The sequence below is a fragment of the Chiloscyllium punctatum genome, chromosome 29, assembly GCF_047496795.1.
Source record: "Chiloscyllium punctatum isolate Juve2018m chromosome 29, sChiPun1.3, whole genome shotgun sequence".
Taxonomy (NCBI): domain Eukaryota; kingdom Metazoa; phylum Chordata; class Chondrichthyes; order Orectolobiformes; family Hemiscylliidae; genus Chiloscyllium; species Chiloscyllium punctatum.
In genome coordinates this window covers 60,382,701-60,402,114 of record NC_092767.1, presented here as the reverse complement: position 1 = coordinate 60,402,114, position 19,414 = coordinate 60,382,701, and the positions used below count along the sequence as shown (strand labels likewise).

At 49.0% G+C, this 19,414-nt stretch overlaps 1 protein-coding gene across 1 annotated transcript in view; it reads right to left on the bottom strand.

Moving 5' to 3' along the window:
• Positions 1–4,811: 4,811 nt before the first annotated feature.
• The window catches only part of cox7a1 (cytochrome c oxidase subunit 7A1), a 34,374-nt gene continuing 19,771 nt past the window's right edge, over positions 4,812–19,414 (bottom strand). Inside the window, exons 2-4 of the mRNA XM_072549203.1 lie at positions 12,241–12,330; positions 5,438–5,522; positions 4,812–5,074 (exon numbers count right to left, since the gene is read on the bottom strand). Of these exons, the coding sequence (XP_072405304.1) occupies positions 5,016–5,074; positions 5,438–5,522; positions 12,241–12,330 (234 nt within the window). The 3' untranslated portion in view covers positions 4,812–5,015. The remainder of the gene's footprint in view (positions 5,075–5,437; positions 5,523–12,240; positions 12,331–19,414) is intronic.

Here is a 19,414-nt window from a genome sequence, read left to right as displayed (position 1 = left end):
TACGCATTTCCTCACCTTTTTGAAAATAGTCCATGCCTGTGTTCTTTTTTCCAAAGTGCAAGACCTCGCATTTGCTCACATTGAATTTCATCAGCCATTTCTTGGACTGTCTATAAATCTTTCTGCAGCCTCCCCACCTCCTCAGAACTACCTGCCTGTCTACCTAACTTTGTTAGTGTTCACCGTTAATATCCCAGGAGGACATCCTCTGTTAAGATCCCAACAGGTTATGCGCTGTTAATATCCCAGCAAAACTCTCAATGTTAATAACCCAGAATCATTCCAGCAGGTCCCTCACATGTTAATTGCCAGCACGTGTTCCACTGTTAATACCCCAGCAAATAGCTCACTGTTAAATCCCCCATCTGGATCCCACTGTTAATATCCCTAGCTGGAACCCACTGTTCATAACCTCAGGGGGCCCACTGGTAATATCCCTGGAGAATGCTCACTATTAAAATCTCAGCAGCACTTTCACTGTTAATAGTCCAACAGAACGCTCATTGCTAATATCCCACAGGAACCCCACTATTAATATCACAGCTGGCGCCTCTGTGTTAATATCCCAGCAATAAAACCCAGGAACACCTTCGAGCTGGAGAGTGACTGCGACACAGAGCTAAGACAATAAATGTTTGGAGGTTTAGTTGAATTTAGAAACCATCAGCCAGTGATATTTCCAGAAAAGGCTGTGTACCTAGACCACCAGCAGCAGTGAGGTGCCAGTGAAAGCTGTGAGTCTGGTTCTACCGTGAGCCTGGATTCGTTGCTTTCTCCAGGGGGATGAGCTGGCCTTGTCTGGTGCCTGTTAGCATGCTCAGAAAAAAAAGTAACAATTCTTACATGACAGGAAAATGTTTACAACTGTCCCTAGTTAGACATGGAGCTGATGAATCCCCTCTTTACCCAGATCACAAGAGCTCCTCGTGGGTCTGCTCCTGGGCCTGGCCAGGCTGGTTATAAACAGCTCCGGGAAAGGGCTGTGGAGGGGGGGTATCTCTACTGACTGTCTGTCCCTCTTCTGGGTGGTGTTCAAGCCCAGGTTTCCTAGGAGAGGGAGCACACGACGTCCATCAATGCGCACAATGCCTTTCGAGAGAGTTGGACACTGCGGGGGAATAGAGCACTTCATTTCCTCCTCCAATTCCATTTTGATTTCCTCTCCCTAGCCGCTCCTCACAGTAGCAGTGGTGGACTCTCCCTCTTTATGGGCATTTAAACGGGCATTGGATAGGCATATGGAGGATAGTGGGCTAGTGTAGGTTAGGTGGGCTTGGATCGGCGCAACATCGAGGGCCAAAGGGCCTGTACTGCGCTGTATTGTTCCATGTTCTATGTTCCTCACTTTTTGATGACAGCATTACCTTAACTGGCTTTGCTGGTCAATGCTGAATTGGCCACATGGGTATCTTCCTGGTGGTGGAGAAAAAAAATACAGATATAATAATAAAGTCTATTCACAATGGTGTCTATACTTTTCTGTCCAGGGCCCTCTTGTGAAAAAAGGAACTGATCCCTTTGGGCCTACACTGCATTTCAATATCACCCACTTTGTCCAATATTCAAAACTGGGTTTCACCCTCAGAACCATTTACAAACGAATCGAGGTGCTCTGCCCGGTATTTCAGTGAATATGAAATGGAAGGTTTTGAAAAGAGGAAGACAATTGACAGATTTCACTGAGACACCTTGATCCAGGTTAGTAAGGACTGGCAGGCCGCGTGGATGAACCCTGATAACCTACAGCGGCTCTCTCTGGTTACAAAACAAAGAATTTCAGAGGGAAATGGCAAGTGAGTGAACCATGGTGAGCCACGATGTTTGGGTTCAACTGGAAGTTGGAAATTACAGCTAGAATATAAATTCAGCAAAAAACCTCAAACTCTAAACCTTTACTCCTGCTCCCATTGGATTGTGTGGTGTCCCAGCATCACTTTAAGGAACAAGCACATGATCACTTCAGTTTCCGAGCATGTGGCCTGAAGGTCTCAGATTCTATCCTCCTTGGGATCATTTAGGTTAGATTAGATTACTTACAGCCTGGAAACAGGCCTTTAGGCCCAACAAGTCCACACCGACCCGCCGAAGCGTAACCCAGACCCATTCCCCTACATTTACCCCTTCACCTAACACTATGGGCAATTTAGCATAGCCAATTCACCTGACCTGCACATCTTTGGACTGTGGGAGGAAACCGGAGCATCCGGAGGAAACCCACGCAGACACGGGGAGAATGTGCAAACTCCACACAGAGAGTTGCCTGAAGGCGGGAATTGAACCCGGGTCTCTAGTGCTGTGAGGCAGCAGTGCTAACCACTGTGCCACCGTGCCACCCACTCACTTGAACAGTATATGTCCTTTTTTCACCAATATTGGCGCAACTACCTTTAAATCTGTCAATATAATCATTGTACTATATCAATATAATAGTCAGCGGTAATAAATGTCTGTCAGATTCTTCAATACCACCTCCTCTACTCCCGTTTCTTGTGTTCCCAGTGATAAGGTAAGATTGGTCACATCAGGCAAAAATACCCCTGCTGAGGCAAAGCCCATGTTATATTCCTTCATCCAGTACTGTCTCAATGTCTCTCCTTCCTGATCCCACTCAGCCTCCAAATGAGCCTCTTGTTTCCCTTTTTAGCTACTCTCCCCCTATTCCCATCGACCATCTCTTCCAAGCTTCCATCCCCACCACTATTCCCCAATCTGCCTATACATTACATACCAGGGTAATAACTTACCATGGGTTATCTTTGACCAGAAACTGAACTTGATGAGCCAGAAAAATACTGTAACAGGTCGGAGGCTAGGAATCCTGCATTTAGTAATTCAGCTCCTGACTCCCCAAAGCCTGGCCACCATCTACAAGGGACAAGTCAGGAGGTAGATGGAATATTCTGCACTTGCCTGGGTGGTTACAGCTCCCACAACGCTCATGAAGCCTCACACCACCCAGGTTTGATTTGTAATACATTCACAAGCACCCACTCCCTCCATCACCAACACTCAGTACCAGCAGTGTGTGCTATCTACTAGCTAACATTGCATCAACTCCCCAAGGCTCCTTAGACCTTCCAAACCCAAAATTACTTCCATCTAGAAGGAAAAGGGCAGCTGATATATGGGAACACCACCCCCTCCAAGCCACTCACCATTCTGACTTGGAAATATATCGCTGTTCCTTTGCTGGGTCAAAATATTAGAACTTCCTTAAAAACAGGCAGACACCTACGCACCCGTACACGCCCACACATGCCACTCTCTGTACACCGTTGATCTCAGACATGAATATCCATTGCTAACACTCTGACCTCCCCTGTGCAGGATAGGCTGGGCCTTCACAGACCAGGATGAGCTACATTCCCCTCAGCATCCTCGAGGAGATGGTTCGGCGAATCCGTGGGTGTAGTAACGAGACTGGGGACCCATCCCGGCCTCCTCCACCTTCTCCACAAACACCTCACCGTCAGCCTGAAAGGTGCACCGAAACAGAAACTGCAGATGGTGCAACTTCAGAATTCCCCGACTCAACCCCCTCTTCCCTGGAGGAGCTCTGGATTGTAAACAGCCAGGAATTGTCACTGTTCAGCCTCTGCAGAAGGAGTTGGGGGAGTGAGAGGTCAGGGTGAGCTCTGAGGGAGGAGCTGCTACTCATTCTCACACCGACAGCCAGTTCCTACATTGGCTCTGAATGCCCCCCTCACCCCCCCCCCCCCCACCCCCACTTTAACTGCATGTGTGCACATTGAGTAATAGGGTAGGAGTGGATAGCACACACCATCACTCAGGAGGGAGAAAGACAGCCTGGATAGAGAGGCAACTGAGAACTCCAGGGGACGGATCTACAGCGGAGCACTGCTGAACCTGTTAAAACTTGTTTGGGAAGTGGACATTGCATTTCTTGCCCGTCCCCAGTTACCCCTTGAGAAAGTGGTGGTGAGCTGCCTTCTTGACCCACAATGCCTTGAGCGAGGGAGTTCCAGGATTTTGACCCTTGCAAAGGGGCGTGCTTTCCCACGTAGCTGCTGCCCCTGTCCTTCTAGATGGGAGTGGGTCTGGAAGGTGCTGACTAATTCCTGCAGCGCATCTTATAGATAGCACACACTGCGGCTACTGAGCATCGGTGGTGGAGGAAGTGGATGTGATGCTAGTCAAGGGGGCTGCTTTATCCTGGGTGGTGTCGAGCTTCTTGAGTGTTGTTGGAGCTGCCCCCATCCAGGGGCAACTGGGGAGTAATCCATCACACTCCTGACCTGCACCTTATAGATGGTGGACAGGCTTTGGGGAGTCAGGAGGAGAGTTACTCACCGCAGTATTCCTAGCCTCTGAGTTGCTTTCGCAGTCAGTTTGTGGTCAATGGTAACCCCACCCCTAGGATGTTGGCATGGACAGTGAGATGTTTGCCCGCTTGGCAAGCCCAGTCACTAGCCTAGAACAGTCCAATTCCAACTTGGCACAGGGGTTTGGGTCCATCCTGCCCAGCAGGGAATTGGAGGCCACCTCTGCCAGACCAAGCTCGTCTTCTGCTGTGGCCCACTCAGAGGCCACTCCCCCCGATGGCCTGGTGTTGTGGGGGGTAGACTGTGAGACCCCATGCCCAGCCTAGATCTCTGGCTCCGAATGCCGGTGGGCCACGTGGAGGTGGAGGGAAGGGTTGGGGATTCAGTCTTGGCCTCCTGACACCGCTGTCCCCAGACTGGTGGGGGGGGGGGGCTCGGTGAGACCGAGCACAGGCGCAGGGGGATCCGTAGGGAAAACCAGACCAACACCTCGAGGACATGTTTATCCAAAACCCAGAAAGCACAGCGTTCTCTTTCAAACACTTTAATGGCAATGGCAAACACTAATGGAAACAGCGAGGGAACGAGCTGCATCCCATGTAGTGGGCAGACCCTCTGGCATACAATAACTCGGTTAGGACTGGACATTTCTGCGCAGTTTTAATTTATCCAACGAAATCACTTGGGTGAAGGGGAGGCTCGAACAGGCCTCACTGAGCTCCCTGTCTGCCTTCATTTCTTTTTTCGAGGTAGAGCTGCCTGGAATAAGTGATAGATGGAGAAGAACGTGCCTGTGGGAAGAAAAGATGAGGGGAGAGCACAATTATTGACAGAAATAAAATATTGTCGTCAGGAAATACAGCGCAGAGCAACTGGAGTACAGCCCAGTCAGACCTGGAAGAGAGATTTCCTACTCAATCTGCTCAGAAACATTCTGACACACCTCTGGAACAGATGAGACTTGAACCTCACCCTCTTAGGCCAGAGGCAGAGACACTACCACTGTATCACAGGAGCCCTGCTCCAGCCTGGCAAGAATCAGCTGGAGAAGGGGCACTGGACCTGAAACGTGAACTCTGCTTTCTCTCTGCAAAGGCTACTGAGTTTCTCCAGCTGCTTCTGTTTTTATTCCAATCCCAGGCATTACTCCTCACCTCCGACAGTGATTGCCATGGTGATACGGTAGAGCACAGCGTCAACCGTTCCTCCCTTCAGGTGGACAGGAAGATCATTGTCTGCCTGTAGTGAGACACCAAACAAACTGGTGAGAAACAGCAATCCTGCTTTCATCTCTCTGCCACACTGCTGCAGTCTGTCAGCGCACAGAGATGTGGAGCTTTAGTTAGAGGAAGAAAAGACTCGGCTTTACACAGTGTCTTCATAAACTCATAGCATTTCACCATCAGTGAGCTACTGATCAACAGGAACAGGAGGAGGCCATTCAGCCCTTCTAGCCCAGTCCAGTCTTTGAAACAATAACAACTGGTGTGTGTGTGTGTGTTTGTTTGTCAGTGAGTCTGGTGTGAGTGAGTGTGGGGAGAAGTAAATGTGGGGCCGTGTGTGTGTGTGAAAGTGTGGGAGGGTGTGGGGGATATATCGGGGTATATGCAATGGTGGGGGTGAGTGTGGGGTGGATTGAGGTGTGTTTGACAGTACAGGAGTGGGGAGGTAATTATGTGGGGCTTCTTGGGAAGGTGTCGCTGGGTGACCGTTTCCATGCCAACTCAGCCATATCATTGTTCTTTATGGGGAACAACCGACTGGGGAATCCTGTGGAGTTAACCTTTCACATCGCACTAGGAGGCACACCACCTGAAGCTGAGATTATGAGGATGAGGCAGGAGGCCCAGTTTGCACAAGGCTGTGCTCTCCATTCCTGCTCTGACAGACCTGGAGGGACTCCGGGGTGCCTGCTTACCCCATTGCCTGGCGAAGGAAGCTGTTCAAGCAGCGGGCCCGAGCCATTCCCTTCACACCATTCCATTTATTTTATACATTCACAGGATTGGTTTATCGTCATCTTGTGATATGAGCATTGCTGACTGGCCCAGCATCTATTTCCCGTCCCTGGTCGCCCTTCAGAAAGTGATGGTGAGCTGCCTTCTCGAAGCGCTGCAATCTGCGTGCCATAGGTTGACCTACAAAGCCCGGAGGGAGGGAGCTCCAGGATTTGGACTCAGTGACAGAAAGCGATATATTTCCAAGTCAGGATGGAGAGGAGCTTCCAGGTGGCGGGGATCACACAGATCTGCTGCCGTTTGACCTTTGAGATGGTAGTAGTCATGGGTTTGGAAGGTGTTGTCTGAAGGACCCTTGGGGGTAACTGTTGCAGTGCATCTTGGAGATAGCACACACTGCGGCGACTGAGTGTTGGTGGTGGAGGGAGTGGATGGAGAGCCAATCAAGCGGAGGCTGCTTTGTCCTGGATGGTGTCAAGCTTCTTGACTGTTGTTGGAGCTGCCCCCATCCAAGTACAGGCTGAGTCCGGGCAGGGTATTGTATCAGTGCCTGGGTCAGGGCAGTGTATTGTATCAGTGCCTGGGTCAGGGCAGTGTATTGTATCAGTGCCTGGGTCAGGGCAGTGTATTGTATCATTGCCTCGTTCAGGGCAGTGTATTGTATCAGTGCCTGGTTCAGGGCAGTGTATTGCATCAGTGCCAGGTTCAGGGCAGTGTATTGTATGAGTACCTGGTTCAGGGCAGTGTATTGTATCAGTGCCTGGTTCAGGGCAGTGTATTGTATCAGTGCCTGGGTCAGGGCAGTGTATTGTATCATTGCCTGGTTCCGGGCAGTGTATTGTATCAGTGCCTGGTTCAGGGCAGTGTATTGCATCAGTGCCAGGTTCAGGGCAGTGTATTGTATGAGTACCTGGTTCAGAGCAGTGTATTGTATCAGTACCTGGTTCAGGGCAGTGTATTGTATCAGTGCCTGGTTCCGGGCAGTGTATTGTATCAGTGTCTGGTTCAGGGCAGTGTATTGCATCAGTGCCAGGTTCAGGGCAGTGTATTGTATGAGTACCTGGTTCAGGGCAGTGTATTGTATCAGTGCCTGGTTCAGGGCAGTGTATTGTATGAGTACCTGGTTCAGGGCAGTGTATTGTATCAGTGCCTGGTTCAGGACAGTGTATTGTATCAGTGCCTGGTTCAGGGCAGTGTATTGTATGAGTACCTGGTTCAGGGCAGTGTATTGTATCAGTGCCTGGTTCAGGGCAGTGTATTGTATCAGCGCCTGGTTCAGGGCAGTATATTGTATGAGTACCTGGTTCAGGGCAGTGTATTGTATCAGTGCCTGGTTCAGGGCAGTGTATTGTATGAGTACCTGGTTCAGGGCAGTGTATTGTATCAGTGTCTGGTTCAGGGCAGTGTATTGTATCAGTGCCTGGTTCAGGGCAGTGTATTGTATCAGTGCCTGGTTCAGGGCAGTGTATTGTATCAGTGCCTGGTTCAGGGCAGTGTATTGTATCAACACCTGGTTCAGGGCAGTGTATTGTATCAGTGCCTTGTTCAGAGCCCTGTATTGTATCAGTGTCTGGATCTGGTCAGTGTATTGTGTCAGTGCCTGATTCAGGGCAGTGTATTGTACAAGTGTCTGGTTCAGGCCACTGTATTGTGTCAGTGCCGTGTTCAGGGCAGTGTATTGTATCAGTGCCTGGTTCAGGGCAGTATGATGTATCAGTACCTGGTTCAGGGCAGTATATTGTATGATGCCTGGTTCAGGGCAGTGTATTATATCAGTGCCTGCGTCAGTGCAGTGTATTGTTTCAGTGCCTGCGTCAGTGCAGTGTATTGTATCAGTGCCTGGTTCAGAGCAGTGTATTGTATCAGTGCCTGGTTCTGGATAGTGTATTGTATCATTGCCTGGTTCAGGGCAGTGTATTGTATCTGCGCCTGGTTCAGGGCAGTGTATTGTATCAGTGCCTGCGTCAGTGCAGTGTATTGTATCAGTGCCTGGTTCAGAGCAGTGTATTGTATCAGTGCCTGGTTCAGAGCAGTGTATTGTATCAGTGCCTGGTTCAGTGCAGTGTACTGTATCAGTGCCTAGTTCAGAGCAGTGTATTGTATCAGTGCCTGGTTCAGTGCAGTGTATTGTATCAGTGCCTGGTTCAGAGCAGTGTATTGTATCAGTGCCTGTGTCAGTGCAGTGTATTGTATCAGTGCCTGGTTCAGGGCAGTGTATTGTATCAGTGCTTGGTTCCGGGCAGTGTATTGTATCAGTGCCTGGTTCGGGGCAGTGTATTGTATCAGTGCCTGGTTCAGGGCAGTGTATTGTATCATTGCCTGGTTCCGGGCAGTGTATTGTATCAGTGCCATGTTCAGGGCAGTGTATTGTATCAGTGCCTGGTTCAGAGCAGTGTATTGTATCAGTGCCTGGTTCAGTGCAGTGTATTGTATCAGTGCCTGGTTCAGGGCAGTGTATTGTATCAGTGCTTGGTTCCGGGCAGTGTATTGTATCAGTGCCTGGTTCGGGGCAGTGTATTGTATCAGTGCCTGGTTCTGGATAGTGTATTGTATCATTGCCTGTTTCTGGGCAGTGTATTTTATCAGTGCTGTGTTCAGGGCAGTGTATTGTATCAGTGCCATGTTCAGGGCAGTGTATTGTATCACTGCCTTGTTCAGAACCCTGTATTGTCCCAGTGCATGGTTCAGAGCCCCGTATTGTATCAGTGTCTGGTTCAGGGCAGTGTATTGTATCAGCGCCTGGTTCAGGGCAGTGTATTGTATCAGTGCCTGGTTCAGGGCAGTGTATTGTATCAGTGCCTGGTTCAGGACAATGTATTGCATCAGTGTCTGGTTCAGGGCTATGTATTGTATCAGTGCCTTTTTCAGAGTCCTGTATTATATAAGTGCCTGGTTCAGGCCACTGTATTATGTCAGTGCTTGATTCAAGGCAGTGTATTGTATCAGTGCCTGGTTCAGGGCAGTGTATTATATCAGTGCCTGGTTCAGGGCAGTGTATTGCATCAGTGTCTGCGTCAGTGCAGTGTATTGTATCAGTGCCATGTTCAGGGCAGTGTATTGTATCAGTGCCTGGTTCAGAGCAGTGTATTGTATCAGTGCCTGGTTCAGTGCAGTGTATTGTATCTGCGCCTGGTTCAGGGCAGTGTATTGTATCAGTGCCTGCGTCAGTGCAGTGTATTTTATAAGTGCCTGGTTCAGAGCAGTGTATTGTATCAGTGCCTGGTTCCGGGCAGTGTATTGTATCAGTGCCTGGTTCAGAGCAGTGTATTGTATCAGTGCCTGGTTCAGTGCAGTGTATTGTATCAGTGCCTGGTTCAGAGCAGTGTATTGTTTCAGTGCCTGTGTCAGTGCAGTGTATTGTATCAGTGCCTGGTTCAGGGCAGTGTATTGTATCAGTGCTTGGTTCCGGGCAGTGTATTGTATCAGTGCCTGGTTCGGGGCAGTGTATAGTATCAGTGCCTGGTTCGGGGCAGTGTATTGTATCATTGCCTGGTTCCGGGCAGTGTATTGTATCAGTGCCATGTTCAGGGCAGTGTATTGTATCAGTGCCTGGTTCAGAGCAGTGTATTGTATCAGTGCCTGGTTCAGTGCAGTGTATTGTATCAGTGCCTGGTTCAGTGCAGTGTATTGTATCAGTGCCTGGTTCAGGGCAGTGTATTGTATCAGTGCTTGGTTCCGGGCAGTGTATTGTATCAGTGCCTGGTTCGGGGCAGTGTATTGTATCAGTGCCTGGTTCTGGATAGTGTATTGTATCATTGCCTGTTTCTGGGCAGTGTATTTTATCAGTGCTGTGTTCAGGGCAGTGTATTGTATCAGTGCCATGTTCAGGGCAGTGTATTGTATCACTGCTTTGTTCAGAACCCTGTATTGTCCCAGTGCATGGTTCAGAGCCCCGTATTGTATCAGTGTCTGGTTCAGGGCAGTGTATTGTATCAGTGCCTGGTTCAGGACAATGTATTGCATCAGTGCTTGGTTCCGGGCAGTGTACTGTATCAGTGCCTGGTTCGGGGCAGTGTATAGTATCAGTGCCTGGTTCGGGGCAGTGTAATGTATCAGTGCCTGGTTCAGGGCAGTGTATTGTATCAGTGCCTGGTTCAGGACAATGTATTGCATCAGTGCTTGGTTCCGGGCAGTGTACTGTATCAGTGCCTGGTTCGGGGCAGTGTATAGTATCAGTGCCTGGTTCGGGGCAGTGTATTGTATCATTGCCTGGTTCCGGGCAGTGTATTGTATCAGTGCCATGTTCAGGGCAGTGTATTGTATCAGTGCCTGGTTCTGGATAGTGTATTGTATCATTGCCTGGTTCAGGGCAGTGTATTGTATCTGCGCCTGGTTCAGGGCAGTGTATTGTATCAGTGCCTGCGTCAGTGCAGTGTATTGTATCAGTGCCTGGTTCAGAGCAGTGTATTGTATCAGTGCCTGGTTCAGAGCAGTGTATTGTATCAGTGCCTGGTTCAGTGCAGTGTATTGTATCAGTGCCTGGTTCAGGGCAGTGTATTGTATCAGTGCCTGCGTCAGTGCAGTGTATTGTATCAGTGCCTGGTTCAGAGCAGTGTATTGTATCAGTGCCTGGTTCAGTGCAGTGTATTGTATCAGTGCCTGGTTCAGTGCAGTGTATTGTATCAGTGCCTGGTTCAGGGCAGTGTATTGTATCAGTGCCTGCGTCAGTGCAGTGTATTGTATCAGTGCCTGGTTCAGTGCAGTGTATTGTATCTGCGCCTGGTTCAGGGCAGTGTATTGTATCAGTGCCTGCGTCAGTGCAGTGTATTGTATCAGTGCCTGGTTCAGAGCAGTGTATTGTATCAGTGCCTAGTTCAGAGCTGTGTATTGTATCAGTGCCTGGTTCAGTGCAGTGTATTGTATCAGTGCCTGGTTCAGAGTAGTGTATTGTATCAGTGCCTGTGTCAGTGCAGTGTATTGTATCAGTGCCTGGTTCAGGGCAGTGTATTGTATCAGTGCTTGGTTCCGGGCAGTGTATTGTATCAGTGCCTGGTTCGGGGCAGTGTATTGTATCAGTGCCTGGTTCGGGGCAGTGTATTGTATCATTGCCTGGTTCCGGGCAGTGTTTGTATCAGTGCCATGTTCAGGGCAGTGTATTGTATCAGTGCCTGGTTCAGAGCAGTGTATTGTATCAGTGCCTGGTTCAGTGCAGTGTATTGTATCAGTGCCTGGTTCAGTGCAGTGTATTGTATCAGTGCCTGGTTCAGGGCAGTGTATTGTATCAGTGCTTGGTTCCGGGCAGTGTATTGTATCAGTGCCTGGTTCGGGGCAGTGTATTGTATCAGTGCCTGGTTCTGGATAGTGTATTGTATCATTGCCTGTTTCTGGGCAGTGTATTTTATCAGTGCTGTGTTCAGGGCAGTGTATTGTATCAGTGCCATGTTCAGGGCAGTGTATTGTATCACTGCCTTGTTCAGAACCCTGTATCGTCCCAGTGCATGGTTCAGAGCCCCGTATTGTATCAGTGTCTGGTTCAGGGCAGTGTATTGTATCAGCGCCTGGTTCAGGGCAGTGTATTGTATCAGTGCCTGGTTCAGGGCAGTGTATTGTATCAGTGCCTGGTTCAGGACAATGTATTGCATCAGTGTCTGGTTCAGGGCTATGTATTGTATCAGTGCCTTTTTCAGAGTCCTGTATTATATAAGTGCCTGGTTCAGGCCACTGTATTATGTCAGTGCTTGATTCAAGGCAGTGTATTGTATCAGTGCCTGGTTCAGGGCAGTGTATTATATCAGTGCCTGGTTCAGGGCAGTGTATTGTATCAGTTTGTTTTTGACTGGCGATGGACTCTATGCTGTAGACCTTCTAGACACAATGACTTAGAGACAGCAAAAGCACTCTAATTTTAAATCTAGAAATATTTGCTCACTGAATACGGCTCCCTGCCTCTGGAGTTTCGATTTGAGAGGGACCTTAAATCAATTATGACATAAATTATTTCTCCTCCTCCCGCCCCCAATTGAGTTTTAATAAAATCTGCAGAATCCCACCACTGGTACCTGAAAGATCTTCTGATACTCCGGCACTTTGTTTTTTAACTTGTTTCTGACTGTTGTCGAGAAGGACCGAGAGGCCAGGGAACGCAGAGCCTGAGGAGGCAAAGGGAAGACCAGGTTGACTCTACTCTACACGGCCGTGCTGTGTACTCTGGAAGTAATCTTCCAGACCTGCTTCTGAGCTAACTCCCTCCCCAGGCACTGTCTCAGGGCTCAATCACCCCGTTTACAACCTCAGTGCCCTCTGACCATCAGGTGAACTTCCAATGCCTTAACATTTCTGTTCCAAAACACTCCCCTTTCCGTCCTGAAGGAGGTGAAGCTGAGAGGGAGGTCCATTGCAGAGATAGCTGAAGGGTAAAGTGATCGAAATCAGGGATGAGCAGGAGACCAGGACTGGAGGAATTGCAGGGATATCTAAGGGGGTTGTAGGGACTGGAGGGTGGGCTGAGATTGGCACAAAGGGGATTGAATCTTCGAGGAGAATGTGAGGACTGCAGATGCTGGAGATCAGAGCTGAAACTGTGCTGCTGGAAAAGCGCAGCAGGTCAGGCAGCATCCAAGGAGCACGAGAAGGGTTCATGCCCGAAACGTCGACTCTCCTGCGCCTTGGATGCTGCCTGACCTGCTGCGCTTTTCCAGCAACACATTTTCAACAAATGGGATTGAAGACAAGGATGAGGATTTGAAGTTTAAGAGGTTGCCATACTGTGAGCCAACGTGTGTTCCTGCCCAGTCTCTGCTCACCTGCTGCTGAAATCCTCATTCACACGCTCACTACCTCCTCGTGTGGCCATTCAAATGTACTGCTGCTCATTCTCCCATTTCCCAACCTTCCAAAACCACGGCACTGTTAAAATCCTGTGTCACCTGATTCCAACCTTGCACCAAGCTCCATTCCCTCATCATCCCATTGTTTGGTGACATACATTGGTTCAGGATGCAGCAACTTATTATAGAGTCATAGAGATGTACAGCATGGAAACAGACCCTTCAGCCCGACTCATCCGTGCTGACCAGATATTCTAAATTAATCTAGTCCCATTTGGCAGCATTCGGCCCATATCCCTCTAAACCCTTCCTGTTCATAAACCCATCCAGACGCCTTTTAAATATGATTACATTTAAAATTCTCATCCTTAGTATTTGTGCTATTTGCTCCTGTTGGCCTCTGCCATTGCCCACGTCCATATACCCCACCCATCCCCCTAATCCCTACAACCCTCTCAGACATCTCTGCATTTCCTCCACTCCTGGCTTCCTGCACCTGCCCGATTTCCATCACTTCACCCTTCAACTGTCTCTGCAAAAGGAACTCCCTCAGACTCTCATCTCCTTCGTTACAACAACCACCTGCATTTACCTAGAGCCTTTAGTGCAGTAAAATGTTTCACAGAAGCAACTTGACACTATGCTTCCGAGGAGAGAGTGAGGACTGCCGATGCTGGAGATCAGAGTCCAGAGTGTGGCGCTGGAAAAGCACAGCAGGTTCAGGCAGCGTCCGAGGAGCAGGAGAATCGATGTTTTGGGCAAAAGCCCTTCATCAGGAATGTGGAGGGAGAAGGAGGCTGAGAGATAAATGAGAGGGTGGGGGAGAAGGTAGCACTCTCCTATTTATCTCTCACCTCCACCCCCCCCTTCCCCCCCCCCCGCCCCCCCCCCCACACACACACACACACACACACACACACACATTCCTGATGAAGGGTTTTTGCCCAAAATGTCAATTCTCCTGCTCCTCAGATGCTGCCTGAACCTGCTGTGCTTTTCCAGCTCCACACTCTTCAACATTGAGCTTCTTCTGGAGATATTAGACAGGTAACCAAAAGCTCAGTCAAAGAGACAGATCTTAAAAAGGAGAAGAGTGACGAAAAGAGGCTTAGAGAGGGAGCTTAGGGCCCAGGCACATGAACAATGGAGCAACTACAGATTTAGAGGTCTGCGGATAATTGGTGGCTTTTTGGGTTGGAGGTAAATGTGGAGTTATTCTAGAAACGGGGATGAGACCATGGGAAATGTGGGGATGAGAGGGAGCTTAAAGACAACCAACTATCCACATGTAGGTGTTGCCAGAACGGGAGCTGATGTCAACAAATGTTATTCTTGACACTCTTTAACACCAGGCTCCTTGTCCAGGTTTGACACCACCAGCTCCAATCTCTCTTCTTATCTGGTGATTTTGTGTCAGATTCCATTTAATAACGGTCCTGTAAAACAGCTCAGGGCTGCCATTGATACCAAAGGTGCTATACAAATGCACATTGCTGTTGTCAGCCTACCATGGAGAGAGAGGGAGGGAGGTAGGGAGAGGGGAGAGGGAGGGAGGGAGAGGAGAGAGGGAGGAAGAGAGAGAGAGGGAGAGAGGAAATCCTCAAGGACGAGGGTGAAGAGCCAGAGGTGGTGGTACATGTCGGCACAAATGATGTCGGGAAGAAGAGGAGGAACATACTACAGCGGGACTTCGGAGAACTAGGAAGAAGGCTGAAAAGCAGGACGTCCAGGGGGGTTATCTACGGTTTGCTTCCAGTTCCTCGGGCTGGTGTGGCCAGAAATAGGGAGATAATGGACTTGAACGTGTGGTTGGGGAACTGGTGCAGGAAGCAAGGATTTAAGTTCTTGGATCATTGGGGTATATTTTGTGGTAAACATAAATTCTACAAGAGAGACGGTTTGCACCTTAATAGGTTAGGGACCAGCATTCTGGCAGGCAGGTTTTCTACTGCAACACAGCTACGTTTAAACTAAGTAGCGGGGGGGGGGGGGGGGGGGAGGGGACAAACTGGATGTTTAAAAAGGAAATTGAAGGGAAAGTTAGAACAACGGAAGTCAATAAAGACAACTGTATCAATGAGGCAGAAAACTCAGAAAGGGATCGTGCTGTAAGGTTGAGTGAAATAGGAGTTGATGGGAAGGGTGAGAACAGTAACAAATTAAAAATACTATACATGAATGCACAAAGCATTAGACATAAGATGGATGAGCTTGAGGCTCTTTTGGAAATTGGCAGATACGATATTGTGGGGATAACTGAGACGTGGCTTCAAGTGGACAGGGCCAGGGAAATGAATATTCAAGGCTACACGTGCTATCGTAAGGACAGACTGACGGACAGAGGGGGTGGGGTGGCCTTGTTGGTAAAGGAGTATATTCAGTCCCTTGCACGGGGGGACCTAGAGTCAGGGGATGTAGAGTCAGTGTGGATAGAGCTGAGAAACACTAAGGGTAAAAAGACCCTCTTGGGAGTCATCTACAGGTCCCCAAACAGTAGTCTGGATGTCGGATGTAAGTTGAATCAGGAGCTGAAATTGGCCTGTCACAAAGATGTTACTACAGTTGTTATGGGGGATTTTAACATGCAGGTAGACTGGGAGAATCAGGATGGTATCGGGCCTCAAGAAAGAGACTTTGTGGAGTGCCTCAGAGATGGATTCTTAGAACAGCTGGTGCTGGAGCCGACTAGGGAGAAGGCAATTCTGGATCTGGTGTTGTGTAATGAACCAGAATTGATCAGGGACCTCGAAGTGAAGGAACCATTGGGAAGTAGTGACCATAATACAATAAGCTTCAATCTGCAATTTGAGAGGGAGTGGGTACAATTGGAAGTGACAATATTTCAGTTGAATAAAGGGAAATATGGAGCTATGAGGGAGGAGCTGGCCAAAGTTCAATTGTGCAATACCTTAACAGGGATGACAGTGGAGGAACAATGGCGGATATTTCTGAGTATAATGCAGAAGATGCAGGATCAGTTCATTCCTAAAAGGAAGAAAGATCCTAGGAGGAGGCAGGGGTGGCTGTGGGTGATGAGGGAAGTTAAGGAACATATAAAGTCAAAAGAGAAAAAGTATAACATAGCAAAGATAAGTGGGAAAACGGGGACTGGGAAGCTTTTAAAGAACAACAGAGGATTACTAAGAAGGAAATACGCAGAGAAAAAATGAGGTACGAAGGTAAACTGGCCAATAATATAAAGGAGAATAGTAAAAGTTTTTTTAGGTAGTGAAAGGCAAAAAAATGGTTAAGATTAAAATTGGGCCCTTGAAGACAGAAACAGGGGAATATATTACGGCGAACAAAGAAATGGCAGAAGAATTGAATTGGTACTTCAGATCTGTGTTCACTGGGGAAGACACAAGCAATCTCCCTGAGGTAACAGTGGCTGAAGGACCTGAACTTAAGGGAATTTATATTTGCCAGGAATTGGTGTTGGAGAGACTGTTAGGTCTGAAGGTTGATAAGTCCCTGGGGCCTGATGGTCTACATCCCAGGGTACTGAAGGAGGTGGCTTTAGAAATCGTGGATGTGTTGGTGATTATTTTCCAGAGTTCGATAGATTCGGGATCAGTTCCTGCGGATTGGAGGGTGCCTAATGTTGTACAACTTTTTAAGAAAGGTGGGAGAGAGAAAGCAGGAAATTATAGACTAGTTAGTCTGACCTCAGTGGTGGGAAAGATGCTGGAGTCAATTATAAAGGATGAAATTACAACACATCTGGATAGTAGTAACAGGATAGGTCAGAGTCAGCATGGATTTATGAAGGGAAAATCATGCTTGACTAATCTTCTGGAATTTTTTGAGGATGTAACTCTGAAGGTGGATGAGGGAGATCCAGTAGATGTAGTGTACCTGGACTTTCAGAAAGCTTTTGATTAGTGAATAAGATTAGGGTGCATGGTATTGGGAGCAAAGTACTAACTTGGATTGAAAGCTGGTTGACTGATAGGAAACAAAGAGTAGTGAGAAATGGCTCCATTTCGGAATGGCAGGCAGTGACCAGTGGGGTACCGCAGGGATCAGTGCTGGGACCGCAGCATTTTACAATATACGTTAATGATATAAAAGATGGTATTAGTAATAACATTAGCAAATTTGCTGATGATACTAAGCTGGGTGGCAGGGTGAAATGTGAGGAGGATGTTAGGAGATTACAGGGTGACCTGGACAGGTTAGGTGAGTGGGCAGATGCATGGCAGATGCAGTTTAATGTGGATAAATGTATGGTTATCCACTTTGGTGGCAAGGACAGGAAGGCAGATTACTACCTAAATGGGATCAATTTAGGTAAAGGGGCAGTACAGAGAGATCTGAGTGTTCTTGTACACCAGAGCTGAAAATGTGTTGCTGGAAAACGCAGCAGGTCAGGCAGCATCCAAGAAGCAGGAGAATCGACATTTCGGGCATGAGCCCTTCTTCAGGAATGAGGAAAGTGTGTCCAGCAGGCTAAGATAAAAGGTAGGGAGGAGGGACTTGGGGGAAGGGCGTTGGAAATGCGATGGGTGGAAGGAGGTCAAGGTGAGGGTGATAGGCTGGAGTGGGGTTGGGGAGGAGAGGTCAGGAAGAAGATTGCAGGTTAGGAAGGCAGTGCTGACTTCGAGGGATTGGACTGAGACAAGGTGGGGGGAGGGGAAATGAGGAAACTGGAGAAATCTGGATTCATCCCCTGTGGTTGGAGGGTTCCTAGGCGGAAGATGAGGCGCTCTTCCTCCAACTGTCGTGTTGTCATGGTCTGGCGATGGAGGAGTCCAAGGACCTGCATGTCCTTGGTGGAGTGGGAGGGGGAGTTGAAGTGTTGAGCCACAGGGTGGTTGTGTTGGTTGGTCCGGGTGTCCCAGAGGTGTTCTCTGAAACGTTCTGCAAGTAGGCGGCCTGTCTCCCCAATATAGAGGAGGCCACATCGGGTGCAGCGGATGCAATAGGTGATGATGTGTGTGGAGGTGCAGGTGAATTTGTGGCGGATATGGAAGTGTCCCTTGGGGCCTTGGAGGGAAGTGAGGGGGGAGGTGTGGGCGCAAGTTTTGCAGGGGAAGGTTGCAGGGGAAGGTGCCGGGAGTGGAGGTTGTGTTGGTGGGGGGTGTGGACCTGACGAGGGAGTCACGGAGGGAGTGGTCTTTTCGGAACGCTGATAGGGGAGGGGAGGGAAATATATCCCTGGTGGTGGGGTCCGTTTGGAGGTGGCGGAAATGACGGCAGATGATACGTTGGACATGGAGGTTGGTGGGGTGGTAGGTGAGGACCAGTGGGGTTCTGTCCTGGTGGCGGTTGGAGGGACGGGGCTCAAGGGCGGAAGAGTGGGAAGTGGAGGAGATGCGGTGGAGGGCATCGTCGACCAGGTCTGGGGGGATATTGTGGTCCTTGAAGAAGGAGGCCATCTGGGTTGTACGGTCTTGGAACTGGTCCTCCTGGGAGCAGATGCGGCGGAGACGAAGGAATTGGAAATGTGGGATGGCATTTTTACAGGGGGCAGGGTGGGAGGAGGTGTAGTCTAGGTAGCTGTGGGAGTCGGTCGGTTTATAATAAATATCCGTGTTGATTCGGTCATCCAAGATAGAAATGGAAAGGTCTAGGAAGAGGAGGGAGGAGTCTGAGATGGTCCAGGTGAATTTGAGGTCAGGGTGGAAGGTGTTGGTAAAGTGGATGAACTGTTCAACCTCCTCGCGGGAGCACGAGGCAGCGCCGATACAGTCATCGATGTAGCGGAGGAAAAGGTGTGGGGTGGGGCCAGTGTAGCTGCGGAAGATGGACTGTTCCACATATCCTACGAAGAGGCAGGCATAGCTGGGGCCCATGGCTACTCCTTTGGTTTGGAGGAAGTGGGAGGATTGGAAAGAGAAGTTGTTCAGGGTGAGGACCAGTTCAGTCAGTTGAAGGAGGGTGTCCGTGGAAGTTCTTGTACACCAGTCAATGAAGGTAAGCATGCAGGTACAGCAGGTAGTGAAGAAGGCTAATAGCATGCTGGCCTTCATAACAAGAGGAATTGAGTATAGAAGCAAAGAGGTTCTTCTGCAGCTGTACAGGGCTCTGGTGAGACCACACCTGGAGTATTGTGTGCAGTTCTGGTCTCCAAATTTGAGGAAAGACATTCTGGCTATTGAGGGAGTGCAGCGTAGGTTCACGAGGTCAATTCCTGGAATGGCTGAAAGACTGAAGCGACTGGGCTTGTATACCCTTGAGTTTAGAAGACTGAGAGGGGATCTGATTGAGACATATAAGATTATTAAAGGATTGGACACTCTGGAGGCAGGAAACATGTTTCCGCTGATGGGTGAGTCCCAAACCAGAACAGCATAAAAATAAGGGGTAGACCATTTAGGACAGAGATGAGGAGAAACTTCTTCACCCAGAGAGTGGTGGCTGTGTGGAATGCTCTGCCCCAAAGGGCAGTGGAGGCCCAGTCTCT